The sequence below is a fragment of the Eleutherodactylus coqui genome, chromosome 1 (genome assembly GCF_035609145.1).
Source record: "Eleutherodactylus coqui strain aEleCoq1 chromosome 1, aEleCoq1.hap1, whole genome shotgun sequence".
NCBI classification, from domain to species: domain Eukaryota; kingdom Metazoa; phylum Chordata; class Amphibia; order Anura; family Eleutherodactylidae; genus Eleutherodactylus; species Eleutherodactylus coqui.
Window position 1 is genome coordinate 76686082 of NC_089837.1, and position 19062 is coordinate 76705143.

Genomic DNA, 19062 nt, shown 5'->3' on the forward strand with positions numbered 1-19062 from the left:
ATAGGAGTTCAATGGTGGCCTTATTGGGTACAGCCAAGAGGTCAAAGGCTGGGGGAAAGGGTTACAGTATCAAGAAATATGGATGCAAGTGAAGAGTGGCGGACTAGCCCACCGGAGAGGCAGAAGATCCTCCAGGGGGCTCAGACACTGACAAAATTATTGTAAGGGGGTTGTACCAGAATGACATTACTACCTATCCATTGACTAGGATATAAAGGTCTTCTTGGTGGGCGTCTCACTGCTGAAGCCCCAACCAATCCTGGAAATGGATGTCCCGTGTTCCCCATTTCCTCACCGCGGGCCCAAATGTTGTTTTCTTATATCTGGCTACCGGCAGGTGTGAACATTTCATTTACTAGAATGCAAATCGCTATAAGCTGTTTGTGTCCATTGAGTCTTCGTGGAATGGTTGGACATTTTAGGTTGAAGCCCCATGGTTCATAAATATGACATAATTCAGACTGTATAAAGCATTGCTCCACTTGCACAGATCCAGAGTCAGAATTAATCGAACCGGAACTAGAGGAACTCGATGTAAAACTTTTTGAATAACATTCGTGCTAATGTAGTCTCCGTCCCCTCAGTCCCTGAACACGTATCTCCTCACATCTGTAGGGCGATGTCCAAAGGGGGTTTGGCTAGTCCCTATACACGCGGTTTCCAAAGAGTTTTTTTTATATATGTACTTCCTCATCCCCAATGAAATTTCTACAAATTGTTATATTGATGTTTTTGCTATTTTGTGCAATTTTAGTGCAGATTTCAAGGCGACTCCTTGTTGCCGTGATGTCTTTAGAAGAGGGATGGTGAATACGTCATCCTCAATCATTGAAATATGTTCTTTTACACGTTGCTTGATTTACATGAGGCTGTCAAAGAAACGGGGTCGCCGTCACCAGCCAGTGACATGCAGTGCCAAGGACAGACCACAGGGTGGACTTGCTCCCCTGCAAGATGGAGCCTAGTCGCACCCAAACACTTTGTGCCAGTATTGACTATTTTACTTACAGGTGGGTCAGACACCTCAATTCTGCTTGCTGATCGGATTTTAGACTTTTCTGGTTTCCAGCAGCCCAAACCATTACTAGACCTTCAGGGCTTATGGATTGCGTAGAGCCCAAGGACAGACTAAGAACGTTTTTAAAGCTCTATTCTAAAAGGTAGCCGTGTTGATCTAAGAAAAAAATCTATATACAAAAAGGATAATGTACGAAGGGAAAAGGAACATACGACATATACAGAACCGTTATGGAGATAGAACAGACTAAAATATTCAAAATACCAGTCTACGAACTTGGTTCAAGTAGTCTCCGCTGCAGACGGAAACATGAACAGTCCTGTATCAGATACAGCTATGGCCCTCATATTTCATAGCATGGGTTCATCAACACATAGACTTCAAATACTGTAAGTAGAAGATTTAGTCCTGCACTGGAGATCACAGCAATAGGAATAAATTTACTGACTTTGTGGTCAACTCCCGGTTCCTAAAATATAACTGGTGTCGGGCTAAAACTTTCAGAGGACTCCTCATCCCCGTTATTAATTTCTCCATTGATAGTGTTTAATTTCAGAGACTTTACGGCCCTTTTACACAGGACGGTTATTTAGAATCGTTCACATTCCCACGCTTTCATGGGCATCTGAATAATAATTGTCCCATATAAAGGCATGCAGCGATTGAACTAGTATGGTTCAGATTTCTGCGTGTCACCTTGTGAATGCAGGCGAATGGGTAGAGAACGCTTCCCGGCCGCTCTGCCTCTATTTCGGCAGCGCTGTGAGAGATAGCAACGATACTCGCTCCTGTGTAACAGGACAGGAGCGAGCATCCCTGCGACGAGCTGGCGGGCATCATTTACGCCACAGCTTGACCTGTGCAAAAGAACAGAGTGGAACAACCATCTCTCCTGTGACTTGGTAATATGTTATCCTGGGACAAAGGACATCTGTCGGAAAGAGGAAGATGGCATCAAAGGGCCTCTGTTCAGGTGTGAATTAACATGCCAGTGAATTTGCCTGTGACAGGATGCACTCATGAACACCTGCACTTAATTCAGTTAGCTTTCCCCAGATGGAGGATAGTTGATATCAGAGAACACCAACTGACACGTTGGTTGAATCTCTCAATATCCTACTTCATTACAATGGCCACTTGCATTTGGTAGTCGGACAGTCCGCAGTCTGATCACAGCACATCTTCCACAATGGGGACTGGCTGAATCCAGGGTTTACAGTTTATGGTATGTTACTGCATATATAGATTATATATTAAATAAAACTATCCGTGATGAGACAGGTTATGTGTACACTATCCTGCCAAAGGTAACTGGACACCCGAGCAACAATCAAAACTAGTATTTATTTACATATGGTAATACTTAGTGGGCTCTTTTTGACCCTAATGACATTGGATACTCTCCATGGTACACTTTCTACCAACGTCTGATACACTTCAGCTGGTATTTCCCTCCATTTATCCTGCAAATGTCTGTCAAGCTTTTTCAAAGAAGATGGATGTTCATATTTCGTGACCTGACGTTCCAGTTGATCCCAAGGATGTTCAGTAAGGTTCAGAATGAGGATCTCTGCAGGTTAGTGCTATCGTCGAACATCCATATCCTCACATCAAGGTAAAACCTGGTTGGATTTGTGACGAAGCACGCTGTCTTGTTGGAAGTATTGTTGACCATTCACAGAGTGTTGTCACATTGTCAGCAGCACATTATTGTCTAGAATGTCGGGGTACACCTTTGTGTTCGTGGTTCTTGTCTCAACAACCAACAGAACGAGTCCATGACACGTAAAACAACCCCAGACCATAACGGAACCTCTGCCTTGCTTAACTGTTGGCATAGCACACTTGGGGAAAAGGTGTTCCCCAGACTCCTCCACACCCAGGTACCTCCATCTGATTCGAAGATGTAGTGTCATTCGTCACTCCATAGAACATTCTTCCATTGCTCAACTGTCCAATCACAATGCTGCTTGCACCCTTGCAGTCGGGCTGAGCAGTCTTCTTTGAGAGAACTTCCCAGGCGTTTGCAGGATGAATGGAGGGAAATACCAGCTGATGTATATCAGACATTAAGAGAAAAGTATGTCACATAGCGTATCTGATGCCATTAGGACCAAAGGAGCTCCACTAAGTATTAACATATGGAAATAAATACTTCTGATTCTTGTTCAGGTGTCCAATGGCTTTTGGTAGGATAGTGAACATGTATACACAGGACCCCGCCATGAGATGAAGAGGGATGATAACTAGGGGCTCTTGTGCTGGTTTTCAGCACTAGGTGTAAGGACCTGTAGCTGTATTATGCTGCCCTTACCAAGGCTGGCACAGTCTACTAGCAGATTCGTTTGAAGGGTACATCCACACGTTGTGACATTTCTGCTGCCGAAGATCCACAGTGTTACCTGCAGATTTCACATAAAATCGGGTATGGCAATTTGTTTTGTAAATTGACTTCCTGATGATGTGAAATCCGCACCACAGGTCTATTTACGCTGTGGATTTTCTCCGCAGCATGTGGATGAGACTTCTTCCAAAGTCATCCACATTGCCAGTACCGTAAAATGCTGCTTATATTCCGTATCCAATCCCACTGCACAATTCCCGCTATGTGAGAACAAAACCTAAAGCCCATTTCGATTTGTTATGATTCCCCTGAGTTCCACTGTTTAGTAAAATGGCAAGTAACTTAAATTGGTATTCCCACCCACAGGACAGGGGATAACTTGCTGATCCATGGTGGTCCAACCATTGAGACCCCTCTCAATCTAGGTGCTGGCCCTTCTTGCTGCTTCAGACGGAACTGCTGGAGATAGAGTTCAAGCGCTCGGCAATCTCTAATGGACCCATTGAAGTGAACGATGCAGTCACGGGGAAGATATCTTCGGATTGGTGGTGGCGCCAACATCCGTTCTAGCTTTACGTCACGGCACAGATTGGAAGTTTCTTCTACGACTGGAGCTTTCCTCGACCCCTTATGGACATGCAGTTGGCCAGACTGGAAGACAAATGGTTCCCCACTCTTCGGAGCATTCTTGTCGGTGGCTACAAGAAGCAACACTATGAATTAACGTCTTAGAACAATCTAGCAGTGGGCTTTCTACAAGTATTTTCTCCTCTTCCACGTGAGGTTTCGCTTGCAGACAACAGCCCCGTCTATAATGAAGCTGGTTTAGTCCATATTTTCTTACTGTATGCTATTTAGTTCCTACAGAGCATTTAGATGCTTGTGACCTTCTTAAATCAGTTCATTTTCTCCCTTCTCACAATGCTTGTATTGTGCTCATAATAAAGCTTTGTACTGACAGGTTTTAGCAGAACTGGAATTAGAGGAAAACTAATACACTTCATGTGACTTGTCAGCTGGGGCTTTTCAGACCAGTCTTTCACGTCTTATCTCTCTTGGATTTTGTGCATTGGAGATGCCAGATAGGAAAGACTACTTCTCCTTTTAGCTGAAAAAGCAGGTAGAAGAATAAAAAAGAACTTGTATGTGAAAGCTAATGCGCAGAATCATGAACAACTTAAAGGGCTTGTCTAGAATTAGAAAAACATGACTGCTCCAAACAGCGCCACAACTGTCTATGGGTGTGTCTGGTATTGCAGTTCCATTGAAGTGAATAGGGATAAGCTATAATACCACACACGACCTGTGTACAGATGGTGGAGCTGTTCATGGAACTCACATCTTCAGTAATGTTTAATAGGCTTGTCCAATAGCTTTAATTTTTTTATAAAGTAGGTAAAGGCTGTGAAATATATAAAAAAAAAGACTATATTTGGCTCCTTCGCTCCCTACAGTGGGGTCTAAATACCAGGTAGCGCAGTCATGTGCCATCTAAGCACGTGAGCACTGCTGCCAATCCCTGGCCTCAGTGATACCAATACCGAGGCCAGGGATTGGCCACAGTGATCAGTCCGCACGTCGCTGAAAAAAGGAAAATTCAAAGTTTTTTTTTTTTTATAACATACCAGTAAGTTCCATTTTCCGTCACATTGCAGATTGCCGAGCTCTGTCAACAGCCTGTGGCACCCCTTACTGCAGCCTGTAAACAAACAGTAGGCACAGAAGACCGAGCGGCATCATGGGAGATGCAAGCAGCCAATACGTATTGTGAGCATGGTTAAAGTTTTCGCCAACCCCTTTAAGTCTCCTCTGCACACTACTGGAGAACAGCTGTAATTTCCAGCTCCTTATCAGACTTGGAGAACTATTACTTATCTCCCCCACTGAAGTGATTTCCTTTTTAATAGGCTCCCCCCTCCTCCTTTAGGCAATATTAAGTGACCCCTGTATTATGACAGAGTGAATTGCATGGAATCAGCACTAGTTGACTGCTTATTTTGCACTTTTCCCTTAGCAATATTGTTTTTTTTCATTCTCTTTGGTAGATCTGTTATTGCTCGGTACTTAAATTTGGATTTACTGGTTTAGTCATAAACATTATGGCTTATTGCTCATAAACTTGTGAAATATTCTTTAATTTTTCATGTGTACGATGCTCATTTCTGCGCTTTGATATCCCATATTTCCAGTTCGATGTGTTCCTTCTCTGTCAGACGATGCAGAACAATATTTGTGTTGAATTGTGCATCTGTTTGCACAATATGTCGGGATTAGACGGAATAACTAAGTTGTATTCATTTGTGACGTTTAGGCTTTTTCTAGAACAGGTGAACGAACCGACTTCTTGCAGGTTTCTGAAGAGAGATCTTATGGTCCTATTAGTCTGATGCTATACTCGCACCATGGTTTCTGTATGTAATGGAAGCAATAGTGCCTGGACCGATCCATTTTCAAGCATACCTGACACTACTGGACCCCACTGACTTTAAATGGTCACCATACTTGGAGATAACTTGTATTATACAAGATCTATATAATAGTCAGTGTAAGAACTAGTAAAAGTGCAAATAATTTTATTTACCTAAAATTACGTTTTTGTGCTAAAAAAAAAATCCCTTCCCTCCCTTGATGGAGGTCTCCCCTCAAAATTGTGGTCCACTGTCTATTGTCATGCGAAATCTGTCTCTAGTAACATACATTGAGATGAAACACAGAAGGTTGGAGGAGGGAGGTGTCTCTTGCTGCTCATATAAGTCAATGAAGAGAGGACGAAGGAGAATCTCCGATATTGCTGCAGCTCATAATGTTTACCATGTCACAACTACCGGAATCACATCTACACTGCTCAGTACTGCTGTATAATGTCCTCCATGATGCTGTTACTTATGAGGGTGTTGACGATGAAGAGATCCTTATGTGTTGTATATGGGAGGGAGTGGGGATTAGAGCAAAAATGGGTTTATTTCATGTACACTCATGGCAGATTACACTGAAAAGTCATCTGTAGGTTCGGCTGGACTATAGTGAGGTCTGTTAGGGTATTTTTAGGAGCCTCCGTTGTGCAATACACTGTTCTTGTTGTCAAACATTCTGGAGTGGTCAAAAAAAGGCTCCTCATTTAGATCTGATCAGAGCCTTAAAAGTAACATTAAAAAGAGTGTGAAAATGACAATTGTTAACCCTTTCCAATCCACTGTCTGATGTTTGAAGACATTCTGACTGAAGGCTGTACAGCTCCGATGTTGGAAGACGTCCGGCAGGGTATTCTTACTGTATATTACTGGCCACTCTGTTGTCGGGGGCCTCTTCTGCATGTCCCATACCGCAGTACTGGCTCTAGCCAGCAGATGGCGCCATTGTATAATGGCAGAAAGAGAAAACCCCCTAGGAAACCCTGAATCCAAAATTGGATTGCAAAGTGTTAATGAAACAGTGGTGGTCTTGCTTGTTGTGATTTATTAAGATTTTTTAAAATTCAGACTTTACTTTTTTTTTCTTTTTTAGAATTTCCAAAAATATTCCTACAACAAAGGATGTGGAGCCCTTATTGGAGATTGATGGTGACATCAGGAGTTTTGAAGTGTTCCTGTCATCCAGGACGCCTGTTCTCGTGGCACGAGATGTAAAGACTTTCTTACCCTGTACAGTAAACTTGGATCCAAAGCTTCGTGAAATAATTGCAGGTATTTTTTTAATTCGTTTTCTTAACTTTCGACTAACAGTTCCAACATATTTATAGATTTGCCGTAAAACTAACTTATTGAACTTATTAATGACGTGCAAGTAAATTCTTCCCATTTGCAATAAGTAATTTGCATGCGCGATGTGTCATACGCAGACAATAGTGGTCACGTATCATGTGAATGCTGTGCCTATAGTGTCCCTGCCTGTGTGTGTAATTATATTATAATGCAACTCTTCAATGACGCCTTCTGTATATTTGCAGCCGTCTCATGAGCCATGATCGCTAGCGCTTATATGCGCCAACACAGTGCATGTTACCAATCTCCATAGCATTAAATTGGGGTACACCCCCCCCCCCCCCATGCAGCTTGCTGATGATGTAAGTGTTCATATTTGTTGTTAATGACCACGTGGTTTGTTTATAACCATTCAGCCATTAACAACTGATAGCTAGTGAACACTTAATGCATTAGCAATCCGCATGAACCTGCATCACCGATTGGGGTGTTGGCTGCATGAAAGCTGCCACCGCTGCATGTGGTTGTGATTTTTAACCTTTCATGGAAACTCTGCAGATAGTCTGCTGGAATATAACCGAGTTTTTACAACTTGTATTCTGTATGTATATTATATAGATGCAGCAATACACTAGCCTAGCAAAACTAATTAGTCAACTGAGCAAGGACCAAAAGTAGTATTTATTTACATACATTAACACTTAAGGCCCATTTAGACACCATGATTATTGCTCAAAAGATGTCTTTTGAGCGACTTTTGAACAATAATCATTGTGCGCATTAAGTGCAAGTTGATCGCTCAAACGTTGAGTGATCACCTTACGTTCCGAGTGAGCATGCAGAAGGCAAGCGGGGCCATTTGTCTTCTGCACCCAGCTGTTCTCTGCTCAGAGCGTCCGGCTGTTATTCAGCTGAGTGCTCTGAGTGGGGGATGCAGAAGACAAGGGGGGCCGCTTGTCTTCTGCATCCAGCTGTTCTCTGCTCAGAGCGCCCGGCTGTTATATACTCTGCAATGGGGATGCAGCTTCTGGTTCCGTCCCCCCACTGACAGTCCACTCTCAGCTGATTGCTGGGGGCCTCCACCGGCAGATCTCTGCCCATTTAACTACTGATGACCTCACCTTAGGAACAGTCCCACTAATCCCCTTTAAATTACAGTAGGCGGAGATCTTGGAAGGTAAAACGAATTGACTCAAAAAGCACATTCGAAAATTGTATGCCTTTTCATTATACTGTACACGGAATAACACTTATTTGCTGTAATATCCCCTTAATATCATATAGTCCGTTGACACTGGTGGACAAGGTGGCTACCAGACAGGAATATCAACCACTCCGATCACGATTCTTAAATCATCAGTGTCCTTGTAATCCTCGTCCAAAATATCATAGCAAAACCTGATGGTGTTACATAATTGTTGTACAACTGCATGGGGACAGGAAGCCGGGTGGCACCATAGGAGTCTATGTGTAAAGCCTGGTTTGGACACAACCATTATCGCTCAAAAGATGGCTTTGAGTGATTTTTGAGCAAGAATCGTTGGGTCTAAATGGGCCTTAAGACAGAGACCAAAGAGCTCTCCCGCTAACATGTTCACCAGGTCCAGGACCAGATTCCATACTGGTTTTCATCCTAATGCCTTTTTTTGCATGCTGGCCAGAAATGAAGATGGAGCTAGTACTAGATTTACATTAATTAAATGCGAAATCAGCCTAACGATGTGTTGTAGTGTCCCAGTTGTTGCTGATTAATGCGGCGTGTGCTTTCTCATTTTACCTGTGCCGTTCCTTTCTCAGATGTGCGGGCTGCCAGAGAACAGATGAATATTGGAGGTTTCCCTTATCCTACTCTACCCCTGCAGGATGCTCCACCCCGGGCAACCTCTGTATACAGCCAGCCGCCCTCTGTCTGCTCCTCCTCATCGTTCAATGGTCCGTTCCCTGGTGGCGTTGTGTCCCCACAACCACCCAGCAGCTATTATAGTGGTATGACCGGTCCTCAGCACCCGTTCTATAACCGGGTAGGTGGTGGTGGGGGGGTCTACTATTCTTTGTAATCAATGCTGTGACCATATACAGGTATAAATATAAAAGTAATCACAGATACATGTACAGTATTTCTATCTCAGGACCTTTCCTTACACTCGAGTTCTATTTCTGTATGACTATATGGGAATATGTCGCCAAAGCCGATGCCATGTCCCGCAATCGTTCGTTAGGTTGTTACCTCTGTGCTAAAATAGTTATAGGCAATATGGGCGACAGCCTTTTCCATAAATACATTCCCTAAGCACACTTGTTATAGGGGGTTCCCCACGAACAATGCTTGTTGAAAGGTACCTGGTAGGTGGGGGTCCGACGGCTGGAAGAATGTTTGTTCATCCCATTAGAATGGCAGTTGCTTAGGTCCGCTCTCTCTCTTAACCCTTTTGGACTGGCGGAGATGGCTTCATCCCAATATGTGCAACCGCCACTTTAATGAAATGCATAGACCTGGAACCCCCATTCTCAAGATCAACAGGCCTGATGGCGGTCAAACCCCCACCGCTCAGATGCTTATGTCCTGTCTTGTGCTTAGGGGGCAGTTATTGTTCATGAGATGACTCTTATAAAGAAAGGTCACTAGGTGACCTTCATGAAGATCTGAGACCCCACCCGTATCTTGAATGGTGGATCCTAGGATCTGTGCAGGTTTAGAAATCCTTCTCCACCATGTTCTCCCATCATAAAGGACTTATAAAGTATCTGTCAGCTCTCCTGCTTTAGGGTGGTTCTTACACGGGACAGTCGGGCGACAGCCTTCCCAGCGATCATCACTCCTCCGCTTTCAGATGATCACTCGCTGAATGGAGGAGCAGCAGGCTGGAGACCTCATCCGGCTTCTTTCAGAGTAAAGGGGTAGTCATTCATAGATGGACGACTGCCTGTTTACAAGGGCCGACAGTTTCTTGGCTTTTAGGTGAGCTCCGGCAATTAAGCGATTTCCTGCTCACCTGCCTAGTCAGGTCCCATGCTTATACGGAACGACAGTCACCCATAATTGCTTTTTTAGCCTATTACTGTAGTGACATGTAAAAGTCCCCCTAGTAAATACATGCCAAAGAGGTTTTCCTTAGAACTGTGCCCTGTGGCATTCCTCTCTTTTTTTTTCCCTAGAAGTGTGTGAATAACTTGACTTCACCATTGCCCTTGTCCAAAGGAGCATACATACATGGTCTAATGCTGTCAGCGGTTGGACAGTGTCAAGGTGTTTAGAGAAATTCCCCAATGAATGGGTAACACTGTCAATTTATACATAGATTTCCAGGAGGAATAACAGAGGAACAGCATAGTACAGAATCCTAAAAAAAAGATGCTTAAATTGCTATTTCATGGAGATTTCAAGTATTTACTAAAACGGACAAGTCGGGATTGATGACAGTCCAGCCTGCTAATAGTCTTAGTGCTGAGCCTGAGGAGCAGGGTATGTCTCTGATGGTTTTGCATACACCTGCCTGTAGCGTTCTCTTTAATCCGTTGGTATAGTCTGCCACCATAGTCCTATCAGTACCCTTTATCTTGTAGAGTCATTCTGACCGCTGAACTGGCTCCCGGCTTACGGTAGTCCACCTTGTGGAATCATGGCTGCTATCTGTGTGTGGACATAGCCAATATCTGTTTATTATACTTTGCTCACATTACTATTTTTTTTATATTCTTTTATGTATTTTTATCTTTTGCTGTTATTCTTTGCTTAATCTTAATTTATCATTATTTGGTTAATCCTGTTATCATTATTTGGTTTGTATCATGTTTCCATTTTTTTTATCCTTTTTTGTATTCTTTAATTTTTTTGGTTTTTATTCCCTCATGTTTTCTGTTCTCTTCCATAGCCATTCTTTGCACCTCATGTTTACCTGCCAAAGTATTACTTTGGCAACCCCCAACATCCCATATCACGTCCACCTGTCAAACACAGTTTGTCCAGAGACCAAACCGCTGGCCTTGTAAGTATCCGGTAGGGTATTCGTGGCACTAACTGGGGGAATTAATGTTTAATGCCTGCTGCTGTTTGCTATGGTGAAGGGTGGCTGTAAAAAAATAAGATTTTTGGTGTCCATTTGTATAAAATATGTGGTGGTTAATGGTTGTATCATTAGGAACGTGTCACCGTCTTCATCATTGGGTTGTGGTGCCCTATTTTAGATCTGATGAGCCATAAAGGGGTTGTCCGGTTAAGGGCTTATTTGCACAGGCGTATGCGAGTTGCGACCGAGAGTCCTGGGTGTCATTGCATCTGACACACGTCTGTGTGATGTCCGAGCCCCGCAGGCATTGGCTATTTGTGATATGAATGAAAGTAGGACATGCTGTGAAAATCGTATGTCTGAAAGCCCCATTAAAGTCAGTGGCCCTGAGTACGAAAACTTTTTTTTGAATGCTATATGGGGAATTCACTGCTAATAGAGGAGCACTTAGTTTTGGACCTATAAGCATGTACCCTAATGCAAGAAGGGGGGGGGGGGGGGGGGCACTGGAAAACATGACACATTATGTATATGCTCCACACAAGCAGCACATTAATTGCACCATACAATGCTTAAATGGGTTGATCATTTTCATATACCCTATTAGGGAATTCTGAGTTAATGCATGGGGTCTAGATCTTCACCTCTAGGCTAGAGTGGAGAGCCCTTACTAGGAGCGTCTTTCACTCTGGAGAACCTGTTCTGTCCCGCATTTTACAGTGCTGCATTGATTTTGAACAGGTGTGGTGTAATACTTCATATACCCTGTGGGGGTGCTGCAGGAAAAGTACATATTTAAGTGCCTTTTACTCTGTTCGATAATTGAGCAAAAGCTTTCATCCAGATGATTTATGCCCGATCATCAGGCCATGTAAAAGTACAATCCGTCAACAAACAGGCAAATGATTATTCTTCTGATCGGCTCATTTGCACAAGCATAAAAATGCTCTGTGATTGATGTTAATGGGGAGATATGCAGCCGGCCAATGACGGATCTATGGGGACTACTGATTGTTTTACTGATCAATTGTTCCCTCAGGACAGATAATCTTCCCGTGTAACAAACACTGACCAATATAGTCAGCTGGTGTCCATTAGCATGGACAGATTACAATCTGTAGGGATCTTGCATCAAGGGTGCTACTACACTGACAACTGCTGGGGTTTATAGCAGGGGTAACACTTCTTTAGCTTACAGGGACCATTCTAACGAGTAGGGGTTTCAAAAATGTCCACTCACCTAAAAAAAGGTGCAACCATCATTTGTGGAAAGCAGGTTTAAATTTAGGCAATAACACTGGTTTAATACTGGTCACATGACCGATATCGCCCAGCGCTGCTGTAACCGGTATAACCTGCTGTCTTCTGATCACATGGGCTTTTTTCGGAGTACTCCTTCCCCCGTAGATTAAACAAGTTGGACAACCATTTCTTCACTCACAGGGTCAGTATATTCCTCACTGATGTGAGGTCATTACTGGACCAAATTCTGATGGGCATTAACCCAAATGTTCGCCTCAGCAGGGTTTCCGATTACCTTTATTCTTTTCGCCATTTTATTCTCCCATCAACCAGCCCCACAAAGTATCCTGAATCTGCAACTCTTACTTCTACAAAGTAATGGGTGATACGTTGGTCACAAAGCGGTACACAACCCCGATGTTACACCCATACTAATATTCCGATGCCCCACGGTGCCCTCCTCAATCACCTCTGCTACATAGGTGAAAGCCGTAGTTGACCTTTCTTAATGCCTGCATTGTAGCCTCTGTCACGTCTCGGCTCCTGTGCCCCCATGCTCTATTAGTAGGATGTCTATGATTGTGGGGGGTCTCTTTCAGACTGTGCACATTGTTGTGTTACTCAGGACATTATTGAAGAAGATTCCGCCGAGACGGTGCCCTCGCCCATACACTCGCCTCTGGTAAAGCCTGCAGTAGTGTGGTGGCGTGCTGTGGCATCCCATTGCTTTAGGATCAGTCCCATTAACGCTTCCATTACTAACTGTGCATCATGGTTGTCCTAAGTGCCATAGACTAGTATAGAAACTAATTGTGTGGCTCACGGTATTCATGTAATGAACCAATACATAGAATTATACTACTCACATACATTGTGTTACTGTCGAATGTCAACTGTAGCTTGAAGAAGAAGAAATGTTTTTAATTGCACAAATATAACCTAATCTGTTGTCTCTCTCCTTAAATCCTCCTAATCTGCCGGTGGAGATCTAGAAGAGGTCTAGACATTTTACTATGCATACCCATTTTTGGGGTAACCTGGAACGGATCCCTTTTAAAGGGGTTGTGCCAAAAACACAACCCCTCTTTATATATCTTGTTAGGGCATATGATTGTCAGAGTGGGGTCCCTGCTTGGAATCCCCCTCCATGACCCACAATGGGAGCCGTTGAGCAAGGGAGCGTTCACACACATTATAATACACATGGGGCTCCATGACGGCTGCTGAAAATTAGCGCTATGACGAAATCCTCTAACGGAAACAAAAGGAACCAATCACTTCTGTCGTGAAACAGACACAAAGTTTTCATCTGTTCCCCTATATTTGGAGAATAACCTAGTTGACTGCGCCGTTCTATACTGTGAATAAAACAGAAACAAACGGAAACCTTGTAAAACGCACACTAAAGAGGTGTCACAATAGAGGTGAATGGTTCCTTTTGCTTCCGTTTGGGGATTCTGTCGCAGCGCCGTTTTCAGCAGCCGTCACGGGACCCCCGAGTTTAGTCACTTAGTGTGTTCATTAACACTGGATGAACGCCTCCTTAGAGCGACTCCCATTCTGCAGACCTTGTGCCGTCCTGGTATTACAGGATGACCATTCATATGAATGGCTTTCCTGTAATATTGCATTGCCCCTACAGTGTCTGCTGCAAGGAAAATGTGTAGTTTGCTCCTAGCAAAATCCACATATTGGCAGGAGCAGGACACTCAGCGGTGTGCCCTGGCCCTGCATTCTCAAAAAGGTTGTGCAAGTTTGCACAACCCGCTTTAGGGCAGTGGTCGGTAACATGTGGCTCTCCGAGTGTTGCAGAACTACAACCTCCAGCATGCCTGTCGGTTGTCGTTTCGAAACAGCTGAAGTGCTACAGGTTTGTTACATAGGTTCTAACGATGATTGCTCACTGGATGGAAGGCTGGGCGCTCTGGAGATCTGTTCCGGCCGCTCACCTCCTTTCAGAGTAAACAGGCAGTCATTCATAGATGAACAACTGCCTGTTTATGCGGGCCGACGGTAAGCTGAAAACCAAATGACTCTGACAACTTAGCGAGTCTTGCTCACTTGCCCTCACAGGTTTACAGTTGCCCATAGTCACTCTTTTCATTACTCGGGTGACTACTATCAGCCGGTGTATAAGTACCCTAGCATGTGAAATTGATGAGGGTTTTTTTTACACTCTGTAATAAATTTTATTAGTACTGCCCTAAAGTCTAATAGACATGTCCCATTTCTGGGGATCGCACCTAGTTCAATATCTACCCATCACCTGACCCGTTTTGGCTCCTGTAGAAGTGAAAGGCCGTTATGGAAACTATTTCTGCAACTCCTAAGCTTATGCCCCCGCCCCTCCGTTCCCCCTATTTATTCTACATTTCAGCTTCTATTCTATCATGTCGGTGGCTCTGGCACATTTGTCGGTAGACTTCAGGGCGATGAGCCGTCCATCCGTATTGACTGAAGGAGACTCTGTCTTTCACCTTCTATCTCTTAGGCCGGTCCTCTTGCATAGTTTTATTCCAAGTCCCTTCTCTTCCTTCTGTCCCCATTTTTAGTTAGGTTATCCTCTCCGATAAAGGTGGACACGGGTTTGGACTGTTTGCAGTTCCTCATACGTAAAGATGATATTCATGCCTAGAGAAACTAGATTGCTTTGGGAAGAACCTGATAGCGTTTTTTTTTCAATACACACCGATTTGAGTGGTTTTCTTGGGAGCAAATAATCCTTCGTCAGCCAATATATTATGATCATGAAATCTGCTCAGTCTTGCATTCCTGGTCGCCTAGAGCCTGTTTTCCACATTGAAACAAGAACATAACAGCCTGTGTCTCATGCCAGGATAACCCTCTTACTGCAGTCATTTGAAGCGATACTGCCGCTGATTCTGTGCCCGAGCAGCTTACAGCCCTCACCGGGCCTTTTCCATGGCTGGGATTACACTTACAATAATCAGACGACAGAAATAGTGCGCAACACTTTTGTAAAGCAACGTGCGTTCACCCTGGATGATATCGCACTGAAATGGATGAGGTGAAGACAGATATGGGACTTTAAGTACCAACAGAGCTGGCATTGGGTCACCCATTCACTCCTAGGGACTCTTACAAGTGCCTCTTGGGGTGGCTTGATGCAGAGTTTCTCGTTGAATCAGTTTTTAGTCCGATTCTATGTTTTTATGGAAATGTTATTACAAGTAATTGTGTCTGCACTGAACATAAGGTTGTAAAGATTTATGTTGGCACAGAAAGAGTCCATGAAGGGTGGCATCACTTTCCTAAAGAAATATACACTATCTTACCAAAAGTAATTGGACACCCGAGCAGGAATCAAAAGTAGGATTTATTTACATATGTTAACTTAGTGGGGCTCCTTTGGCCCTAATGACATGAGATACTCTCTGTGGTATACTTTCTACTAATGTCTGATACACATCCCTCCATTCATCCTGCAAAAGTCTGGTGAGTTTTCTCAAAGATGGACGCTGTTCATATTCCTGACCCGACGTTACAGTTCATCCAAGGATGTTCAGGTCCGGCTCTGTGCAAGCCAGTCCAATATTGCCACATTGTCGTCAGCCCATCATTGTTGAGTGTCACGGTACACCTCCGTGTTTATGTTCTTGTCACTACAACCAATGGACCGAGACCATGCCACGTAAAAGTTCCCCAAACTAAAATTTAACCCCCGCTGTACTTAACTGTTGGCACAACACATTTGGGCAAAAGGTGTTCCCCAGGCATCCTCAATACCCAGATACATCCATCTGATTTAAAGATGGATTGGCATCATTTGTCACTACATAGAAAGTCCTTCCATTGCTCTGCTGTCCAATGATGATGCTCCCAGCAACATTGTAGATGTGCAGATGCATCATCTATGAGAGAACCCATCAGACATTTGCAGGATGAATGGAGGGAAATGCTAAGTATATCCGAGGTTAGTAGAAAGTATGCCACAAACAGTATCCAATGTCTTTAGCGACAAAGGATCCCCACTAAGTATTAACATAGGTAAATTAAAAAATACTTTTCATTCTTGCAGAGGTAGGATAGTGTACTTGCATGTCATCAACTTTTATCACAAATCCCCAAAGTAATGGCTTAATAATAACCATTGTTATATATATAGCATATAGCCAATACTTAAGAGTGTTTACATAATATAAAGTAATCCCTTATTTAGAAGGATAGGTGATGGCTATCTGATTGGTGGGGTCTGACCACTGGATCCCCACTGCTTGTCAGAATGGGGGTCCAATGTTCTTCTGTGAGACTGGCAATGAAGCAGCGTGCATTCTCAGCCTCAATTCATTTCATTGGGGGCACTGCAGCTGGCAGAGTGCTTGAACTAACTAATCTTTAGCGCTCCCGTAGAAATGACGGGGGGGGGGGGGGGGGGGGGAGGAACACTAACACTGATCTGATGATTATCAGGGGTCCCAGTTGTCAGTTCCCCCCCCCCCCCCCCTTAATGACAGCTTCTCACATGTCTGTCACCTTCCCAGAGGTGACAGACAAAGGTACTCCTTGATCCCCAACTTTGCAGCGGGAGGCTGGCTGTCGTTGTAGATGCCACGGCTCAGCTCTTGAGCCTACACCAGTCATAGTATGCGAATGTACATCATTCCCTGCGAACCTCTTCCACCATGGATGTGCATGGGAAGTGGGGTTGTCCAGTAATGGTGATCAGCGAGTGGAACAGGTTGCCATGTGAGGTGATGAGTTCTCCTTCAGTGGAAGTGTTCAAACAGAGGCTGAACGGACATCTGTCTGGGATGATTTAGTAAATCCTGCACTGAGCAGGGGGCTGGACAAGATGACTCCGGAGGTCCCTTCCAACTCTACCATTCTGTGCTAAGCGGACATATACCTTTTGGAGATGGAAGGGGTTAATGGGTGTGGCATTAACTTACAAAGTACTATCTATACATGACTCGAGAGAGACATATTTCGTCCTTCGGTTGGCGAGCTAATTTGCATAGATTAAAAGTTGGTTTACATTCACACAAGTGGGTTTACCGATATTTAGCTTCTTGGATGAAACTCCACCTAAGCTTCACATTACGGGACCAGAAATGCAGATGTTTTTGCCTTCTGCACACATTTTAGTTAACAGTAAAGCTCCGAATGCAGCTTCTCATCTCTGCGTTCCTGTAGAATACGTTCTTACGTCCTCTTCTGTTTGTCCAGCATTGTTATAGAGATGAGAATGAGACACATAAGAGGGGAAGGCGGTACATTTTCTTAAGACTTTCTTTGGAATCTTTTATCCCCCCCCCTCCCCTTCTTCTTTTTTCGTACCTCTGTAGTAAATTGGTGTTAAGTAAATGAAAACAGGCCGAGCGGACTCCTTCCATCTGGCAGGGCTGGGTGCGCAGGGGCTGCATCACTCTGACGAATGTTCTTTTCATGGCCACGATTTTCAGAAATTGCTTTTCAGATTTGTATAGAATTCTTCTTTCTCTTCTCACCTTCTCCCTCCGAGACTGTGAAAAATATATATATAGAAAAAAAATGTAATAAATAAATGGTAAAACGGAGGCGGTGAAACGTCGGCTGCAGCTTGTTCCCTTTTATACATCACAAAGTGAAGAAGGCCTGTTAAATAAAACATAGCTTATGGGAAGAGATATCCATCTGCATATTTAAAACGGATGGCACTCCACATAAAATAGTCATACAGCAATTTGTTCACCCCATGCTAATTTGCAATGGGCTTTGCTTGCATACTAATATATGGCGCTTGCTGAATCATCAGCTTAACCCTATACGCCGGCTTATTTATTACCGAATGAATGATTGCGGCCTTCACGGTTTTCTAGAAGCAATCTCGTGTGTCCGCCTTTACCATCGCCTTTTATTTTGGCTCTGACGGTAGTGCGCAGGAGCATGAAGACTGGCGCCTCAAAGACGTTGGCCAGGATTACATAAAAAGTTCCCCATTTCCATAAAAAGCAGCACAACTGCCCATGAGCCGTGTCTGGCATCTTGTATTAAAGCGACCCTCCAGATTTGGGAGGGAAGGGTGATATTACCTGCTGCCGTTCTTTGCCGATGTTCCTCTTGTCCATCAATTCGGGATTTCGCTGTCCAGGATGACCACTGCAATTTTTTAGCTACCTAATGCACTCTGTGCACTGCTATCTGATTGGCCAGCACTGATCTTATGAGCAGTGCTGGCCAATCGGAGAGCAGGTATAGTGCATTGGTTAATGCACTGTGGGGTTAGGTAGTCTGAAAATTGTGTTGGCCATCTTGGACAGCTGAAAACAGGACCCGGAACTTGCAGATCAGAGAGGCATCATCACAGAAAACCAACAGCAGGTAATGACTGCCCACTCCAGTCCCAGGTCAGACTTTTGTTCCAAATGCAGAGGGTTGCTTAAATAGGAGGCTACCACGTCTCTGCAGCACCATAAACTAAGTTATGGTACTGTTAGGGGACATGTCAGGGAGTCTCCTGTGAACACTCTCCCATAGATTTTAGTGCCGCTCGCTGACGGTGACACCACTGGATTGTGGGAGTAGGTGAGTATAAAAAACTACATCACCTGACTTCCTGTCACGTCCCCTAACATTACCATAACTTTTTTACTTTTTTAACTACACTTTCACTTTGGGCTGTGCTGCTGCGCTATCTTAGAGGGAGCAGTGGTCATTGGATGTCTATAAGGGGGTTTGCAAATAGACGGAATCCTTCTCCAGATCTGCGGGGTCACAAGCTCCACTTCTGGCTCAGTTCTGACAGCGGGT

At 44.0% G+C, this 19062-nt stretch overlaps 1 protein-coding gene across 3 annotated transcripts in view; it reads left to right on the forward strand.

The window, feature by feature from the left end:
• The window catches only part of KIDINS220 (kinase D interacting substrate 220), a 137639-nt gene that overhangs the window by 104560 nt on the left and 14017 nt on the right, over nucleotides 1-19062 (forward strand). The window contains exons 23-26 of one of the 3 annotated variants that reach the window (XM_066597533.1): nucleotides 6867-7045; nucleotides 8861-9084; nucleotides 10936-11049; nucleotides 12938-12994. In XM_066597533.1, the coding sequence (XP_066453630.1) occupies nucleotides 6867-7045; nucleotides 8861-9084; nucleotides 10936-11049; nucleotides 12938-12994 (574 nt within the window). The remainder of the gene's footprint in view (nucleotides 1-6866; nucleotides 7046-8860; nucleotides 9085-10935; nucleotides 11050-12937; nucleotides 12995-19062) is intronic. The other 2 variants (XM_066597516.1, XM_066597525.1) reach the window with 2 other exon arrangements.